Source organism: Manacus candei, unplaced genomic scaffold, assembly GCF_025592945.1.
Source record: "Manacus candei isolate 608988 ecotype Guabito, Panama unplaced genomic scaffold, ASM2559294v1 h1tg000005l, whole genome shotgun sequence".
Lineage (NCBI taxonomy): Eukaryota > Metazoa > Chordata > Aves > Passeriformes > Pipridae > Manacus > Manacus candei.
The window spans coordinates 28,270,909-28,289,438 of NW_026138053.1; the positions used below are offsets into that span (position 1 = coordinate 28,270,909).

General features: G+C 39.8%; 1 protein-coding gene across 2 annotated transcripts in view; it reads right to left on the minus strand.

Moving 5' to 3' along the window:
- Window positions 1-1,616: 1,616 nt before the first annotated feature.
- The window catches only part of BRINP3 (BMP/retinoic acid inducible neural specific 3), a 153,797-nt gene continuing 136,883 nt past the window's right edge, over window positions 1,617-18,530 (minus strand). For both annotated transcript variants that reach the window (XM_051794087.1, XM_051794096.1), the window contains exon 8: window positions 1,617-3,083. In XM_051794087.1, coding sequence (XP_051650047.1) covers window positions 1,967-3,083 — 1,117 coding nt within the window. In that variant the 3' untranslated portion in view covers window positions 1,617-1,966. The remainder of the gene's footprint in view (window positions 3,084-18,530) is intronic.

The window sequence follows — 18,530 nt, forward strand, 5'->3', positions numbered from 1 at the left end:
CCATTTCCTGTGACAATTAGCATTTTTCCTTAGTGAAGAGAAAACATAACAAATGCCCCACATTTCTGTTGGAACTTTTACTTTCTATAAGCAGAAGAGGATTACTTTTTTTTCTTTTTGCTCATTTTATAACATCAGAGCTTTTCATTTATTTAAAAACACTATATGAGGTACTGAGTAGTAAAATCCAACTATCTAATTTTACAAGTCATTACAGTTGCCAAAGACAGAGCAAAAGAAAGACTTGGAGATGAAAGCAGGAATAGTGAGAATCTGAACTGGGAAGGTCTTGCCAATGCAAGAGCAGGCCAAAATTTGGACACACAGGTGAGGGGCTGAGATATGTAATTTATCAGCAAAAGAAAGCTGCAAGTAGAACAGAAACAGAAATTCATCTAGAGGTTGATTGCCAAAAAAAAAAAAACCAAAATTGCTGCTTTTAATTCTGGGGACTTCCTAGTATAGAAGGTCTGAGGAACTATCTGAAGGTGTGGTGGTGAAATAGGAATCCTTCTAAAAAATTGGTGAAGTCAGGAGAGACAGGAATCACTAAAGAACAGAAGGTTTCCCCTGGCAGTGGCTTTCTGAAGTATTTGTGCATTTGTATTTTTATTTGCTTACATTCACTTCTGAAGCACTGCCTTTCTGGTGCTGCTGTGGTCCAACCAGAAGTGAGGAGTGTACCTGAATTAAATTGTAATATAACCAATTGAAAGGAATAAAAATGAATTTAATTGAAATTAATTTCTGTCTAGATGGATTAAAATTGTGTATGAACTAAATATGGTGGGTTTTTTTCTCTCTCTATGCTTGTTCACAAAATGGTAGTTTCATATGTAATTCTTTCCCATTTTAAAAACACAAATTGACTTTTAAATTTCTGGCACAGATTCAGACTGAATGCAAGGAGGTGCTATTAAAACATTTTGTCTCAATTTCCTTCACTTTTCCCTGTAGTTACTAACAAGGACTTCTGAGAGCCCAGCCATTTGTTCTGTTCTCTTGCAAGAGGTAACAAAAGCTTCTTGGGAGTCCCAAGTTCTGTTTTAGATGGGATTTTTTGCTGCTGGGATGTGTAAAATAGCAAAGAACCTGATTCTGCCCCACAGACATGCACACTGAATTAATGTCATTAATTTAAAATTACATTTATTTGCACTTTTGTCTTTATAAACTAGATCTAGATTTTGATAGCTGCCATGTATCTGCAAGTTTTATTTTTTAAAACTGAAAAATGTTGCAGTGAAAGTATATCTGTACCAGTGAAAAAAACATATCGACCTACTAAACAGCTGCATTGTCAGGGAAATGTTTAAAATTAATTTGAATTCTAAACAGCATGGATTGTATTTAGGTAAATAGTTCAAAAGAGAAAATTCTGAATATTATAGTGTGTGAATTTGGAGGAGCCAATGTATGCATGTGCTTAATTCTTTTTGCAGATGCACGTTCTGAAAATAAAATATTCTATGGCTTTGACTTTCCTGCAGCTCCTGTTAAAATCTGGAGTCACTCTCTTGTCTTTACCTCCCCCTCCTGGGTTCAACCCACACAAAAGTGTATCAACGTTACAACTTTTGTGTAAGAAAGAAGAATCCCACAGCGTTTCTTTGTAATAACTGTTCAGCTACAAAATTTTATTGGTATCCTTCTATGTTCCCCCTAGAGGATGTAATGCACAAAAGCATTGCCACGGAACATATAAAATTACAAATGAAATTTATTGTAAAAAGTAGAACGTCTTCTAGACTGGTGTCAGTATTTATTTCATTCATAAACCAAAACTGCAGGTATAATATATTCATTGTCAGCAAGTTCATGTGTGTAAATTGCCATCCAACAGTATTGACTGATATAAGACAGATATTGAAAAGACAATTTAAATGTACTCTTCCAAACATAAACTGTTCCACAAAAGCACTGTAAAAACTCCTTCAAGGTTTTGTGTTGTGCTTCACATTTATGGTTAACTACATAATTTGGTTGTGTCATAATCCACTGTGTTTGGCAATTTGGCATTGAAGGCCTGCAAAGCAGCTTGGATCCTCACCACCTCGCTGGTCGACAGCTTGAGTCTGTGACGGAGCAAGCAAGAGAAGAGGTCCAGGCGCCGCTGGCCGGGGGGAGAGAGTTTATTTACACGGTCCCGGATCTCCAGCAACTGCAAAAGTGCCGAGTCCTGTGAGCCCTGAGTGTAGGGGTAGTCCAGCTGCAAAATCAAGTCTCGAATTGCCTCTGGGTCGAAGTGCATGCTGTAGCCAAACACTTGGATGTTGTTGATTTTCATGTAGCCCAGGTTTCTGGAGGGGTCGATAAACTCCAGGGGTTCGTAGTAGATGCTCTCGTTGCCGTTCGGACCGTTCGACTTTATCCGACTCCTCAGGTAGATGTGCACAGTTTCAAAAAATGTCTTCCACTTGTTGCCCAGAGTCAGCGTCCAGTTATAACACTGCAGGGGCAGGTCCAGCTTAGTCCGCTCCCAGTCTGGGAAATTATTTTCGTTCACAGGCATAAACCAGCTCTCAGAGTGGCTGCCTCCGAAAGGGTTGACATAAACAGCGAGGACGGGCTCTAAGGTGCTGTTTTTAGTCAGGCAAATCTGCAGGGAGAGGCCCAGTATCATGTGCACCAGGCTGGACTTGTACTTGTTGCTCTTCAGGGTGAGGAGCATCCTCTTGCGCCACGAGGGGTCGAACCAGCTGTTGAGGCGCATGTCGTTGCTGATGAAGATGGCGTGCACCTCGATCCTCCTGTCCGTCTTCTGCAGCAAATACTTCATCTCCAGGTCCTGCAGGTCGGTCTCGAAGCCGATGTAGTGCTCGGTGGAGTCGGCCACCTCGGGCTTGCACAGCCCCTGGCTCAGCATGTAGCCGGCGTTGCAGCTCCCGCAGCGGGTGCGGTTGTCGGGGGCGCAGCTCAGGCAGGCGGGGCCGTCCCCCACCGTGCAGGGCAGGAAGCCCTGGCAGGCCACCTGGTCGTTGGGGCACGTGCACGTGTGGGTCTCCTCGGAAAAGCTGCCCAGGAGCCCGTTCTCGTTGCAGTAGAGGAAGGACTGGATGCGGTTGAGCCAATAGTTGGAGGATCTGCAACGGGAAAAGAGCTCGTTTAACACAAAGAGAGACCCGTACACAACAAACACAACTTTACTAGAGCTGATCAGAAAGAGAAAAATAAAGCTGGTTTTAGTATCAGATTAAGGCACCATAGGCAGATGACAGCATCTGCTGTCACATACATGCGTGGATAAATTGCCTCTTAACAATGCAACATCACAAAGGAAAAGTTTCCTCACAAACTCACAGGCACGACAGAAACAGTTGGTATTTTCTATCTCTGTACCTCTGTCAAAGAGGACTGACAAAGAGCCATTTTTCTGTAATTGTCTTCAGATTAACTTCTTGAAATCCTGCACAGCTGAGATGATTTTTTTCCCATTCCATTCGGGACACAAGGTGTTTCGTCTGTATCTAAGTGTCTATAACTGTGCTGTCCCTCCATTTTATTTTGAAGATTTTTTTGGGTGCTGGCTGGAGCTGCACTAATTCACAGACAGCTAGCCAAAATGCTTCCTTGGAATAGCAAATAGGACCCTGCACCCCTCCCAGATAAATTCAGCCTTAATTCTTCTGATAACTTCCAGCACTACAATGTCTCTGCAGGGAGCCAAGAATGAACATGCTGTGTTTATTTTGCATCTTTGGAGACAAAATTAAAATATCACTTTCCTGTTCTTCTTGGCATTTCATTTTGGTTTCACCAGAAGAAACAGTTAATGTCCTGCATCCCACTGGGAAAACAGACTGAAACCAACGGTTCAGGCTGATGAGACAGAGTCACTAGGAGAAAGACAATGGGAACGGCAGAGTTACATGGAAATAGTCAGAAAAATTATCTTCTTTCTTTGTATTTTTCAGTTCTTATTATTCCCAGCAATGCACACTTTAAAGAACTTGTTTTGTCTGCTGCAGTCAGATCTATTGTTGCCACATGAATGATGATGGTTGTACAGTTTCTTCCCTTTTCATTGCATTGTTTCAGAGAGAAAAGGCAAGAGACTCATTTACTGCTGACTTACTTTTTAAGTCACATCTGAATTTGTCTCAAGGAGAGATGCTTCTTTTTTTTTTTTGTTCTTTTTTCCTAACTTTCAGATCAATGATAAAACTAAACACCTATGGCATCTCAAAGTCTGATTCTCTAGTAATTCTCTAGAAATATGAAAATGAAGTTCAATAAAATTACATCAATTTATAGACTTATAGTCTGGTGACTTTTTTATTCTTTTTTTTTTCCTTTTTTTTTTTTTGATTGGGAACCTTGGTTGTTTAGGGTTGGGTTTTATATGCATGTAGTCACTAGGTGTTTTCTAGAAGCATAAGTAAATATATTAACATCCAGGACTTGAGTGCCTTACCACCATTCCTCTTTGTGCTTGTTTGAAAGTCAGAATCAGCCAAAAGGGTTTGGGCGAGTTTATCCCTTCATTTCCTGATTAAAAATCACAATTCTACAAGAAAGGTCAATGTTGCAACCTAAAAGTTATTCCAAAACTGAGCAGACTCAAAGCTCGTGCTCTCTCAGGTGGAATGGGAAGCTCTGGATTGTTTTTACAGTGACCTGCCCCTCCTGAGCTGTCCCAGAGCTCCCAGGGGTGCCGTGACCCTGCTGCCCATGGTGGGATGAGCTCTCACTGCCATGGCCCCACAGCAACCAAAACAGAGAAGATTCTTTTCCTAAGGAGGGAAAACTCACCTTTCAAAAAATCTCTCATTACAGCTCCTCCCTAACTCTTTATGGCCCTCTGTGCTTATTAAAGAATTGATGCTGAGTCCCAAAAGCTGCTGGATGTAAGATAGAAAACTCTGCTTTATTTGCTTTCCTGTAAATCTTTGGTTATGCCATTTGCTTCACAATAGCCTTCATAAAGTTGTTACCTTCTGATTTATGACATTGGACAGATAACTGGGCAGAGTGCAAGACTATTTCATTTGCATTTTAATCTCCAAGTTTTCTGCCTGTATTATTACACCCAGGTGGTACCACAGGACTCCTCTATGGAGGCTGAGCATGTTCAGCAGCTGATATTTATGGGGTTTGTCACTGTGAATTTTAGCATCCTCTTCCACCTCTGCTGGGAACAGAAGTCCATGGAACACGTTTCCAGAAAGCCTCAATTTACACAGACCAACTCTGAGCTTACAGCTGTGGGTTTGAGTTCATCTCAGTGGAGGACAAACAACTGAAGAGATTTTATGAGTGAATATTTGAATGTTGATTTATTGAGGTGTGGGGTGTCACTGGGAAGGTTTTGTCACAGTGATGTTCTCTGTGAGGAGAAGCCAGGGGCTGCCCTATCCCAGACACAGCTGAGTCCATCCAGTTCCAACTGGTTCCAGTCAAAGCTGTTCTGATCCTGACCCAAAAGCTTTTTTATCCTATCTCTTTCATTTATTAAAAATGAGTCATTGAAATCAACCCTTCAAAACCAGCACAAACTTACAAAAAACATGCAAAGTCCAGGTGGAGTTTCTATGAAAACATGAATATTGATTGTCCTGTTAGTTCAAAACATGTTGCCTTTATAGGAAGTAGGTGATCAAGCCACTGCTCTGACTTATGAGCACTGAGCCAGATACCCCACACAAACCACACACTGCTGTCCTTTAGTTAAGCCCCCTAAACTGGCTCTCCTTTATTCTGGGCTCTCAATCTCCCCTTTGACTGCAAAGAGCTCCCAGTCCCACAAACCACGTCTCCTATGTGGATGAACATGTCCCTCCTATGGAATTATCAACAATCACCAAGTTTCTTTCAAGAAACACCTTAATGAGAAACATAAATCTTAATTCTAAAGCATATTTAAAATATTTGTCCTTTTTTTTTTTTTTAAATCACGAAAAAACTTTACTTTAAAAAAAAAAATATATTTTTCCAGTAGCAGCAGGCTTGATCCAAAACATGTGCTTCCTCCTGTTCAGTACACTGTGACTTTAAATGTAAGAGCAGAGCAGTATGGTCACCCTATATAATAGCTGTAGCAACTGTTTAATCATGATATGACACTTTTACCTCCTTCTCTGCCTCACTAAGTGCTTAACATCTGCTGTACATCAGCTGGCTCAGGAGCAGATGATGAGTACTCAGCCAGGCAGATGCTAAGTGAAAAAATGAAGACAATTTAACAAGAAGTGGATGGGCAGTAAAATACCCATCACCTATTTTCCCTCCCTTTGGAGGCCAAGTCTAATATAAATCTGTAAGACAGCAACATCAACACCAAATGCACTCACAGGCTTCTCTAAAATGTCCTACTCTTGATCTTGTGGGATCATCTCCCAGGAAGGACAAATTAGGCTCCAAGTACTTGGTTTCTGTGCTCTGATTCAAAACAAGAGCAGTAATTGCTACTAAATTTGATAATGGTCTTTATGTGAATGCAGTCTTCTTCTAGGAATCAGGGTAAAACTACCAACTGTACAGAAGACCAGTGAGTGACCAGAGAATCCCAGCCTGGTTTGGGTTGGAAGGGAACTTAAAGCCCATCTAGTCCCACCCCCTGCCATGGGCAGGGACACCTTCCACTGTCCAAGCCCCATCCAACCTGGCCTTGGACACTTCCAGGGATCCAGGGGCAGCCACAGCTTCTCTGGGCAACCTGTGCCAGGGCCTCCCCACCCTCACATAAAATTAGTAGAGATAAAATAGTGAGGAAGAAAAGTCCTGCCTTGGGAGGCTGGACAGATTTATTTTGGAATATGTACAATGATACATATTATGTATCAGCTATAAATCCTACCCTGAAGCACTGACAACTCTTATTGCAAAGAAATAACCTGTTATTTCTGATATGCTCTTTATCTAGTTAACCTCATTCTGATGAGATGATCCTCTGCTTGGTATTACTTGTTTTTATAGGCCATAATATTAAAGGGTGGGAAGAAAATGTCTCCAAGCAGAACAGCTTCCCTAATACCTTGCAATTTTTATTTAAGGGAGAATTATTAAAAAAAAAAAAAAACAAAAAAAAAACCAAAACAAAACAAAGCAAACCAAGAAAACAACACACAAACAAACAAAACAAAACAAAACCGAAAAAAATCAAACCAAAACCGAAATCAAACTCTTAAACAATTTTAGTCCCCTTTAAATTCTTCCTTAGTAAAACTAACTTGCTGCTACTGGAAGTAATTAAATTAAGGACCCTGTCTTTCGCAAAGAATTCCTAAAAGTTAACATCAGTAACCAAAAGTGGATTGGAGTAGACAAGATTTCCTTGAAGAAGAAAAAAAAAGATCTGTTAGAGAATATATTCTTCTGACAAGTGACATACAACGTTTCAGAGCCTACAACAGCATATGTTTAAGACATAATTAGCATTTCCAACGTAATTATTTGAAGAATCTTTGATCATAGGCACAGTGGGATACCAAAGGCTCTGGAGGAAATCTATCATGAACAAGGGCTCTAATAATTTATATATATATACATATATATATATATGTATATATATTCAGGTGCAAGCACAAACTCCTCCCTAATACCCTGGGTATGTGGGGAAAATATAAAAAAATATAAAAAATATTAAAAAAAAAATATAAAAACAAACTATGAAATTCCCCTGAAAAAACAAGTCCTCCCAGACTCAGGAGCTGTAACTGAACCAAGGGAACAAAGGTCATGATTTGATTAGGGGAATGATGATGATACTAATTAACAGAAAGGAATGATAAAGTGAGATAAAACTGATTTTTTTTTTTCCCTGGGGAAAGAGAAATGAGAGCAAAGAGCTCGATTCCTTTGCCACCTTGTACAGAATTCTACACTTGTAGTTCAATATCTTTAAACTCATGAAGCTCAGAAAGGATGGTTGAGCTGGAAGATTGTGAATGAGGTCATGAAACATGAGGAATGTCACAGTGATAGTTTTTAACTGTTTAATTACCAGGGTAACAGCACTACCAAAATCCAAGAGGATTCCATCCATTCTTCTCAACACTCCACAAATGATATTGCACCTTCTATTGTATTTATAATAAAAGCACCAACAAACAAAAGCCTGAAGTCACGATCTTTATGGAAAAAGCCAATCTACCACAAGAGTCTTTGCCTTGAAGAGTTTCCAATCTAAGTGCAAACCAGACAAAAGAAATAGAAACAGAAACAGAAATAGAAATATAGAAATAGAAATAGAAATGGAAACAGGAATAGAAATAGAAATAGAAATAGAAATAGAAATAGAAATAGAAATAGAAATAGAAATAGAAATAGAAATAGAAATAGAAATAGAAATAGAAATAGAAATAATAGAAATAGGTTGTAGGATGTGCTCACAGAGGTTTTGGAGCTGTGGGATGAGGAGGAAGAGGAGGAGGACTGGAGGAGGTAACTGCAGAGCCACCAGCTAAAATACAAGTCTGGAGCTTTAATATTCCCTCTGTCCTGCAGAGGGTTTCCTACTGTGCCCAGTGAATAGCACTGAATAACAAGAAATAGCCACAAAAATAGCACTCATGCCCTCAGGCAAACATATCATCCGTGATGCCTCCTGTTTGTCCAGCACACAATCCATACCCATGGCCTTGGAAGGGATCTTTCACATGGATTTTGATGGATGAGGTGACTTAGCATTTCTATTAAGGGAGCATTTACGGGGCAGGCAGATTTTGGGGAGCTCTCTTTCAGCCTGCCTTCCATGGCACTTGGATTCAAGGCATTAAATTCTTTCCCCTCCTCCCTGGCTGCTGCCACTGGTGGTGCTGCTGAGGGACAGCAAAAGGAACTGGTCTGTCGCTTCACCTCTGCCCCACAATCAATCTCTGCTGGTAAATGGGTTGAGGAGTCCAAATCCACACCTAATCCAGCGTTTCCCACCGGGCTGAGACAGTCAGAATTGACATTACAACAAAGTTAAACTGACCCTGCCCAAATATTTCTCATCTCTTTAATTTTGAACTTAACTCTTAACAGCCAAACACTCATCCCCCAAAAACCCAAACTGTCTGGGATGTAAGGAGAGCAAATTAACTTTGGCTTTATATCTGGCAGGAGTTTTACAATCATTGCTGCTTATTGCAATATAGTTCTGTCAAACATTACTATCAGCTTGAATGCTTATTGCTCCCTTAATCTATTTAATTTACCTCACCGTGGACTTGCTCGAAAAAAAAAATGATGGCATTGGTAGAAAACACCCCTTTAACTTGAGAGCATTCATGATCAATCACTTACTTAATACCTATCTGTGACCCTGGGAGAAACCACAGAAGTTGCAGCTCTAGGATGTAATTTTAAAAGTAATTTTAAGAGCACCACCTGTCCTGTAACCGGTAGTATATTGCCAGTGTTCCTTATTTACTCAAATATAACTTGACTGAATTCTTTTAATACTCTCTAGCAGTTTCCACTGGCTGTTTTCAGTTTCTATGGGAACATATTCAGTTATTATTTTGTCTCACAGGACTGAATTGCTGCATAGACACCCTGTCCACATATGGGTACTTGAACTCCAAATGAAATATCTGTACCCTCGGCTCCAGAAATAAAGGTTTGTTGGGTACTCAAAGACCATTTTGTCTCCCAGCATGAAATGATTGAGCCTGGGGAAGAAAACTTGAAGTACCACGGCATAATCCTCAGTGCATCCTGCAAAATCCTGCAGGTTGAGGACAGAAAGAATTTCCCAACTTCTAGTTGAAGCTGATATCAGGGTAAAAATAACTATCATAAAGAGAGGAGGACAGGGTTGCTGTTGGAGAACTGCCTTGCCAAGGGGGTCATTGCTTTCCTACCTCCTGATCTGCAATTTCATGGATCCTTTCTACTTCAAATTTTCTGCTGAAGCTGAGCACGGGTGTTGAGGAGGTTGTTTTATAGACTTTGGTAGGTTTTACACTTTGAACTGTTTAACATTGTTTATATTTTTTGTCTTTTATATTGTGAACCATGAAAATCACAACTATGGCTTTTAGCCAGCTTGTATTCAGGTAATGCTGCTCAGCACGCAAAACATAAACCCATTAGAGGGAGTCCAAAAGCAATACCTGCACTGCCAAGACAATCTCCCACCCTCAAATCCAGGTGCTTTTCCTTCAGGTAATCCTGGAGTCAAGGGTAGTTCTCATGTGCAGGAACAGAAGGTACAAAGCAGGAGAGTGGCTGAATTCTGAGAGCTGATTCCCATGTCCTTTGCTAAAGCAATCACAATTTGGAATCAGGGAATTTCAGATTAGGAGTTAGGAGCAGAATAAGAACACTGGACTTCAGATGAAATGGACACAAGGTGAAGAACAGATGACCAAAAACACAAAAGCATTTTTGCATAAAAAAAAGAAAAATAACCTTTCTCAGCTCTCTCCTGCTCTGCAGGAAAATTACCTTCTTTTTAGTATTGGAAAGCTTTTTTTTATTTTCTCCTTGGCTAATTTTAATTTCTCTTTGTTTGTTTGTTTTATATTTATTCCTTTATTTTTTATTTATGTATGATCCCTTCGGAGCACAGAGCGACAATAACTTTTATAAACAAAGTGCTAATTATGAACACCTTGTACAGAACAGTGACCAGGTTTTCCTCTAAATGTCACTGGGAGATTTATTACTGATGCATAAAAGATGGTCTACAAGCTTTTTCTAGGGAAACTTGGCAAATACTGAGGAAAATATTGTGCTGAGAGATAACCTGTTCAAGTTTTAGACTCAGAGCAATTATGGAGTAGCTTCCTTATTTGGGAGGGGAGTGGAAGCAGCTTGTTGCCCTCACATCACATAGAAGGGGATGGATAAAAGATGACTTTTTTTTTCTTTTGTCAGTGACTGGTTCAGACACTGGACACAGCTACAATTCTTTTCCTCCTTGAGCAGAGCTATTCCTCAGGAATGATTGATGGATGAAACTTTCTGCCCTCCAAGGACACTCTGCCAAGGACAGAGACCCAAAGCTCCTTCTCGGGGTCATATGAGGTCACATCACAGTGAACTCAGAGCTACCACTGCATCTTTCCTCCCTTTCCCTTTCCTCATCAAATACCAACTTTGAAACAGCAACAACAAAACCAAACAGAGGAGAAATCGTGCAAAGTTTAGAAGCACAAACATTTGGGGTGGGCCCTAAAACTGGGCTGTCCCTGTATTGTTGCACATACTGGGAGTCATCTTTTATTTTTTCCTCTTTCCCTGCAGCCAGTTCACTGGCACTGAGAATGGTTCATGAATTCCTCATGTCTCACTCCACCTGAGAGAGGATTTCAGGCCCTTCCAGCCCGTGCTGAGCCACACTGAGCAGGTCAGTCACCTGGGGGGGGAGTTTTCAGAGCCCTTGAGCAGCAGTGACTGAGCTCAGCTGGACAAACCAGCAGCTCCACTGCAAGGTGAGTGATTTGTGGAGATGCTGTTCCAGACACTGCTCATGATTCTCCTCCTTTGCTACCAGAGCTGTGGAGTCTCTGAGCAGTGAATCTAATTTAGTGCATGAGCAGCACTCGTGTTCAGCATGACAATAATTTGCAAATGCTCTTTCAGACACTACATTTTCAGGCTCAGGGAGCCCTCTCCAATTAAAAACAGATTGTCCTTAATAGAATCTATAAATGTGAACTAGAGGATCTGTCCTATTTTCTTTTGCAACTTTTTTTTTTCTTTGTAACAAGTTTACCCCAACTATTTTCAGCTTTATTGTCCTGATAAGACAGCAAATTCCATTTCCTGCCATCTGCCACTAAATTTGCAATTTTCCACCAGCTCACTAGGTATATAGAAGGGATTTGTTTGTGTTTGTTACTTTAGAGAACTTACTATAGACAGGCAAAATGATTCTTCTATTTTTGACTTGGCAAAGCCTCCCCTGATGGTTTGATTTACAAATATTAAAGAAGATGACTAAGGTTCTGCTCCTACATCATCTACATTGTGAGGGACTTTGCTGGTTTCCCAGTTTCATCTGTTTCTTCAGACTTACAGTTTGGGGGGGGGGGGGGGTTGAGATGTATTGATTTTTAAAGCTTGGGGTTTTTCTATTCAAGTGGTCTTTTGCATTCCCTATTAACTGTGTGTCTGTTTTTGATGGATCATTCCATTCAATATCCAAGAACTTGTAGAGACAAGAGGAATTTTGCTGTAGCACTGACACAACTACTCCACACCCGTGTGAAGGTACATTTGCTCTTTCTCTTTACCTTTACTCTTAAATCTCCACATAACTGCTTGTCAAACTTACACCTCCTTGATTTTTTTTTTCTACAAAAACTGCTTAAAAAAATCACAAAGGTTCCCGAAAACCCCCAATTCAACTATTATTGTGATGTATTTTTTTAAAGCATAAGGAATAAGAGCATATAGTTTTAACTGTAGATCTCAATTTGTTAATATGCATTTACATTATTTATCATTCCAGTGTTAAGGTTTGTATATCTGCACTATTCCTTCATGTTGTCAGGAAAAGCTATGTATCACCAATCTCCTTCTGACCTGCCAAGTATTTCTTATTAAACTTAAGCTTCTCTTTAAGCAGGATCCATCCTTTTAAGAAATTTAGGAGCACAGAAGTGGTACTGCAATAATATGTGGAAAATAACAGCAGTTTACAGTGTTTAGCTTTAGTTAAGCACACTCTCATTCCCTGGGAAAGGTGTGCAATACCATATGCTTACAAACAAACAGCTGCAAAAAGGAGATTTTTCGTAGAAAAGTAGGGGGTTTAAAATGCATTTAACATTTTCTCTTATTCATTCACTTAAAGTGTATGTAACATATCCATGACAAATTAAAAATTAGCACAGGAAAGTCATATCTGAGCCCATGACTGTGGCTGGTTTGGTCCTTAACATCCAGAAATGTGGATTTAATGAGTACTGTTCTTTTACTAAAATTAAGTTTTTTAAAAAAAAACTAAAGTCCTGCTCAATAAATTTTGTGTAAAGGAAATTCAGACATTTTTAAATTGCTTGTTGTTAATATTCTTTGTATCTGTTTGATACCTGCCAGGCTGAGAGTGAGCTGTTGTGCAGATCAATACAATTGCTGCTGCACAATCAGCCTGAATCCTTTTAGCTATGGAAATTAAATTAATTAAATTGAAGTATTAATATTAAATAAATAAATAAATAAATAAATAAATAAATAAATAAATAAATGAAATTAAAGTATTAATATTTAATTATTGGTAACCTTATACTGTCTCACAAATAAGAGTAAAAAGGAATGGCAAAGAACTTAAGTGATGAGAAATTTCTCTTCCTGTGACTCAACTGGTCACAAATAACAGGATCTTTGCAAAAAAGACTATGAATCAAGGAAAAATTGTTTTGTTTTTTTTTTTTAATTGAAAGGCATTTTAATTTAAATAGTCATTTTAAAGGAGGACTCTTATTCTTATGCCATGATATCAGTGGATATCCAGTCCCACAGACACCCTGGGCATGTCTTCAGGCTCAGATATGTTCCTTAAAAGCACAGAGGCACCTTCTGCACACTCTCACCATGGCTTTGTGTCTCATGGCCAGCTGGGAAGAGTGTGATGCTGGTACCCCCACCCCAGGCAGGACCTTCACCTCTCCACAGTCCCCCCGGGCCACAGAAGTTCAGCAGATGCCCTGTTCACACATTCCCACACTCAGCCAAATATTTACATCTCTTCCAATACTTTTATGATGACCCCAATGTTCCCTAAACAACCTTCCAGCTGTTTATATTCACCCTGGAAGGGTGAATTCCATAGAGGAAGGCTGAGTTCCTCTGCACTGTATTTCCTCTGTGAGAACTCCAGTCATCATGTAACTATTCACAAGTGCTATGCTACAATAATCTACTTTTATGGGAGTTTGGAAGATGAATATAAAATAACATAATCCCCAGCTGTGCTGTTATGTGCAAAGCCATCCCATTAATCACACTCAGTTTTACTTTACAGCTTTAAAAGTATGCAAAGTGTTGCTGCCATTCAGGTGCCTCAGTGCTGGCAGTTGCACACCTTAACTGCATTTTAAAAGCTATCTTCTCAAGAAATTAAGCACTCAATCTTTTCCCTTCCTCCAGTGGAGATGTTAATTCAGCACCTTCTGGTGTCAACAACACACACAGAACAGCCTGGAAATCTGGGCAAGCAAATGAAACCCGAGCAGTGTGCCAGCTTCCAGACCTGAACAGAAAGTGTTAACCACAGAAAAAAACAAAAACAAAAACAAAAAACCACCACACATAGGTCAATTATTTTGTTTCATTACAGATCATCTGAACTGATTTAGGATCTGTACTTTCCCATGGAGGGTACTGAGCACAAATAACAGTACTTGGTAAACCTACACCAATGTGGGCAGAAAAGACTGGATTATCTGGGGTTTAAAAGAATGAATCCGTGCTAGACTGATATTGCCAATAAAGAAATGAAGCTGTGGCTGCCCCTGGATCCCTGGAAGTGTCCAAGGCCAGGTTGGATGGGGCTTGGAGCAACCTGGGCTACTGGAAGGTGTCCCTGCCCATGGTAGGGGGTTGAACTGGATGGGCTTGAAGGTCCCTTCCAACCCAAACAATTCTGGAATTCCAAAACACAGCCTTTTCTTCCAAAGTATGGGAAGTTCTCTGACTCAGAGGGATCAATCTGCGATGTACCTGCTAAAACAAAGCTTATTCAAGTGTAAAAGCAGAAACCACACCAGGGCAGTTTTATAAAATTCGTGGGGATGGATTTAGGAAATTATTTCCTTTTGGGGTTTTTTGTTGTTGTTTTTTTTTTTTTTAAGAGGCAAACTTCTGTGAATTTTAACTTGTGTGCTCAAGAAGTTTTTCCTTGACAATTTTAAAGGAAAATTGTACAGTTTTGTTGGAGAGAGAGTGCTGCAAATGCTCTCCTTAAATTTCAGTAAACACGTGAATATGATTTTGTGTCTGCAGAGTTTTATTTTTTTATACCTATGATTAGGGCTGATGATCTGCAAACATCGCAAGGAATTTCTACTTATGTTTACTACGAGGGGTAGACATTTAAAGTAGGAATTAAATAAAAACACTGTGAATTTCACAGCCACAGAATAACAGTTCCATTTCACTATCACCATCACACACAGGGTATCAAGGATGTGGTGAATGCTCTTGCAAACTTCAAAGGTGAAATAGATTAAAAGAGGGTTTTTTCCATAAATTAGATTTGAAAGTTTGTGTGAGATCTGTGATCCCATAGACTATGAGACTTGCAGTGTCATGGATTTCACAATTGCATGGCACCATTCAGCTGAATTTGTCTATAGAGCTCTATAACCAGATGACTGCCTGCTATTCAGGAAAAAAAAAAAAACCACCACAAAAAAAAAAACCAAAAAGGAACAGGCTCTGGAGTCATCACTTGCCAAGATTCACAGGTGCCTCCTGCAGAAACCCTCTTTACAAAGCTCCCCTCCTCAGTGTCAGGACACTAACCTCTGTTCAAGCACAGAGAAATTCTGCCTTTCATGGACAGAGGGTCTATTTTTGTCTTTGAAGTCAATCCAACCCAAAGTTGCAGCAAGGCTTGGAAGCCCAGATGCAGTTCACATCACAGAAATCATCACTTACCGGGCCTGGGTTTTTAAAAAAATTAAGGCAGCTTTGTTCAAAAATCTGTGGAACAATAGAGGTACAATTTCAAGGGCAGGGTGCCTTTGGGTTCTTTTATGGTCACTTAAAGAGCTGGTTAGGATTTCCTCTCAACTAAAAGGGAGTAGTTTCTTTAATTTGGAAGATTAAAAAAAAAAACAAACAAACCCACTACAAACTAATAAATGTTTAAGATAAAAATCCTGAGTTTAGATTCTATTGAAAATATCATTGTTTGAAATAAGGAAGGGGAGTCTTTGGAAATATAATGAACAGAGTTTATGCAATGTGGAGAGAGATTCCCAATTGCTTTTTAGAGGGAAATGCATTTCAAAAAGTTAATTTCATGCCAAATTTCTTTTTTGAAAACACACTTTTTGGTGTATATTTTTGCGTATATTTTTGTGTATATTAATTTTAATTAATGCTACAAATCCTGATGTTGGCTGTACTTTTATGTAACAGGAGAGGTTTGAAGGTATGTTGAAGTTATTCCTGTCCTATGGGTAGGACAGAAACTAGTTATCTAAGAATCTGAATGCCCAAAAAGCCAGAGAGGAAAATAAAAAGAACTGAAGTAGAAACTTCGGTTTTGTTTTATAACAAAAACCTGGAGAAAATAAATTTTAGGGTGCATATGGCAGCAGCTTCACAATGGGGCAAAAAGCTTTCCTTTCAGTAAAGACTGTAATTACATTTGTGATTTCTTGAGTTTTAAACAAATAATTTATTATTGCAAAGTAAGCAAAGAGAAGGTGATTCTGGGTGGACTTCAGAGAAGGTTTTTTTTGGTTTGATTCATCTTCTTACTTTAATATCTTGACAGTTGAGAGAAGTCAGTCATTAAAGGTAATAAAATATAACTATATTAGAAAATTAGCAAGTGTCACCTTTTGTCTGGAGTGCCAACAAATTTTATTACTTCTGCTCCTTGCAATATATAAGTCCTTTATTTTATACTTATCATCATCTATCGTTTCAGAGATGGGTTTCTAGAACCCTGATAATATTCTGACCAGGATAAATTCCTTACAAATTAATTGGAATTAATTCCTTCTGCAGCTGTGCTCTATCATCTGCTGCTTAAGGGGTTTTTTAATGATCTGGGGATGTCCATTTTAAACTATTGTATTGATTGTATCTCGATAATGTGCCTCAGAGCCCCAAAAAAGGGGTAAACAGGTGATGAATTCTGAGTCAGCCACACGGGGCAGATCCCATGGGATCCCAGGATGGGATTTCTCTGATTCCTTCATGTGAACTCTGACACCTTCCTGTTAAAAAACCTTTCTTGCCATTCCCTCAGCGAGGTGTGGGTTGAAGCAAAGGCACTCTGATGTCTTAGACATTGATTTTCTCCTTGTCATTGTTGGCTGTGCAGTTGTAGAATATGGACATAACTCTTAAATTCCAAAATCCTGGTCAGGATGTGAATGTGGAGGAAGGAAGCTTGATAGCAAGGTAATCTTGTTTTCATTTCAAATGTTGCTTTAAGGTCCTGATCTTCACTTGTTGGTTCAATAAAACTTCATTTGCATTCTCTCAGCCTGAAGCTTTCCTGTTTTCTGCCTACAAAAATACTTGAAAATTTCATTTTTATAAAGGATGTTACTGATAACATGGTGCTTTATGTTCATTTTCTGTGGTATATTTATGGCACTTCTCCAAAAGAATAAAAACCTTGAGAAATATCTGGGGGGAATTTGCTACAATAACAATTTATGGAACATCCCAAGGATTTATTTTTTTTTTTCCTTTCCAGGACCATATGAACATATGATCAAAGTTTACACATCAATATGACAATGAGTTTTTAGATACTACAAACACTCATCACAGTTAATGACTGCACTGACAATTAACATTTCTAAGGGACAACTTGTGTCACACAGATTTTCTACTCTCTTGTTTGCTTAGTCTGAAAGGAACTGATCCTGTTGCAGGTACAAGCAACTCAATCCACCCAAAGGACAGCAGAACCTAGTCTTGAAAGTAACTCTAATACTCAAAGAATCAGAGAACTGTAAAGGTTAGAAGAGACCTCTCTGATCATCAAGTCCAACTGCCACAGAGATACGACCCAGATTAAGATCTGAGAATCTGTTTCTTATTAAACAGTTGGAATATCTTTTCAGCTACAAAAAAATATCTGTTGTTTATAGTTGTGTTGGAAGGGGCTTGGAGCAACCTGGGCTAGTGGAAGGAGTTCTACAGTCCAACCTTCATCGATCCCACAGAGGGGACAGGGTTTTCCTTGGAACAGCACAGCCCAGAGAAGTGTTTCTGTCACAGCAATTCCTGCTGGGACAGGAGCTGCACAGACACTCTCACTCTGAAGGAACACAAGGGAAGAAAGAGAGCAAGAGGGATGGGATACAGTCAGGCTCTTGCTGGGCACAGGCTGAGGGACTGGGGGGACTCCACAGAGGATTCCTGATGCTGGAGACAAAGCCCATCCTTTCTGAGTTCATACATGTCTTATTTAATAACTCAGAGATGAGCAAAGATGTGCCCTTGTGGTACATTTTCTAATCTGTCTGTTCAAATATGCTGGTGGAACCTGGGAGACACCCCAGCTTTCTGGATGTGGGAACAGCCTTGAAGCCCAGGGTGCTCCAAGATCCAGGATGTCCCTGTGGTGTCCTTGCCTGACCTCCAGCTGCGTCTGTGGTGTCCGTGGTCACAAAGCTCCAAGGTGGTGCTGTCTGGAGGGGCTCATGGCCATCCTGTCACATGCCAGCACTGCACAGACAGATGGTCATCAGGCCAGGAGCAAACAGAAGCTGCCAAGCCCAGAAATGTGTGCCAGGATCTGTCCACGTGTCAAGTAATAATTTTAAAGCGTAGACTTCCAAACCTTGTGAGTCACCGCAGTGCTGGCTCTGGTGCTGGCTCTGCAAATGATTCATGTGGATAGGTGATTAAGATATCTTTAAATTTGGCCTGAGGGAAAGTCCTTTGCAGCACTTTAG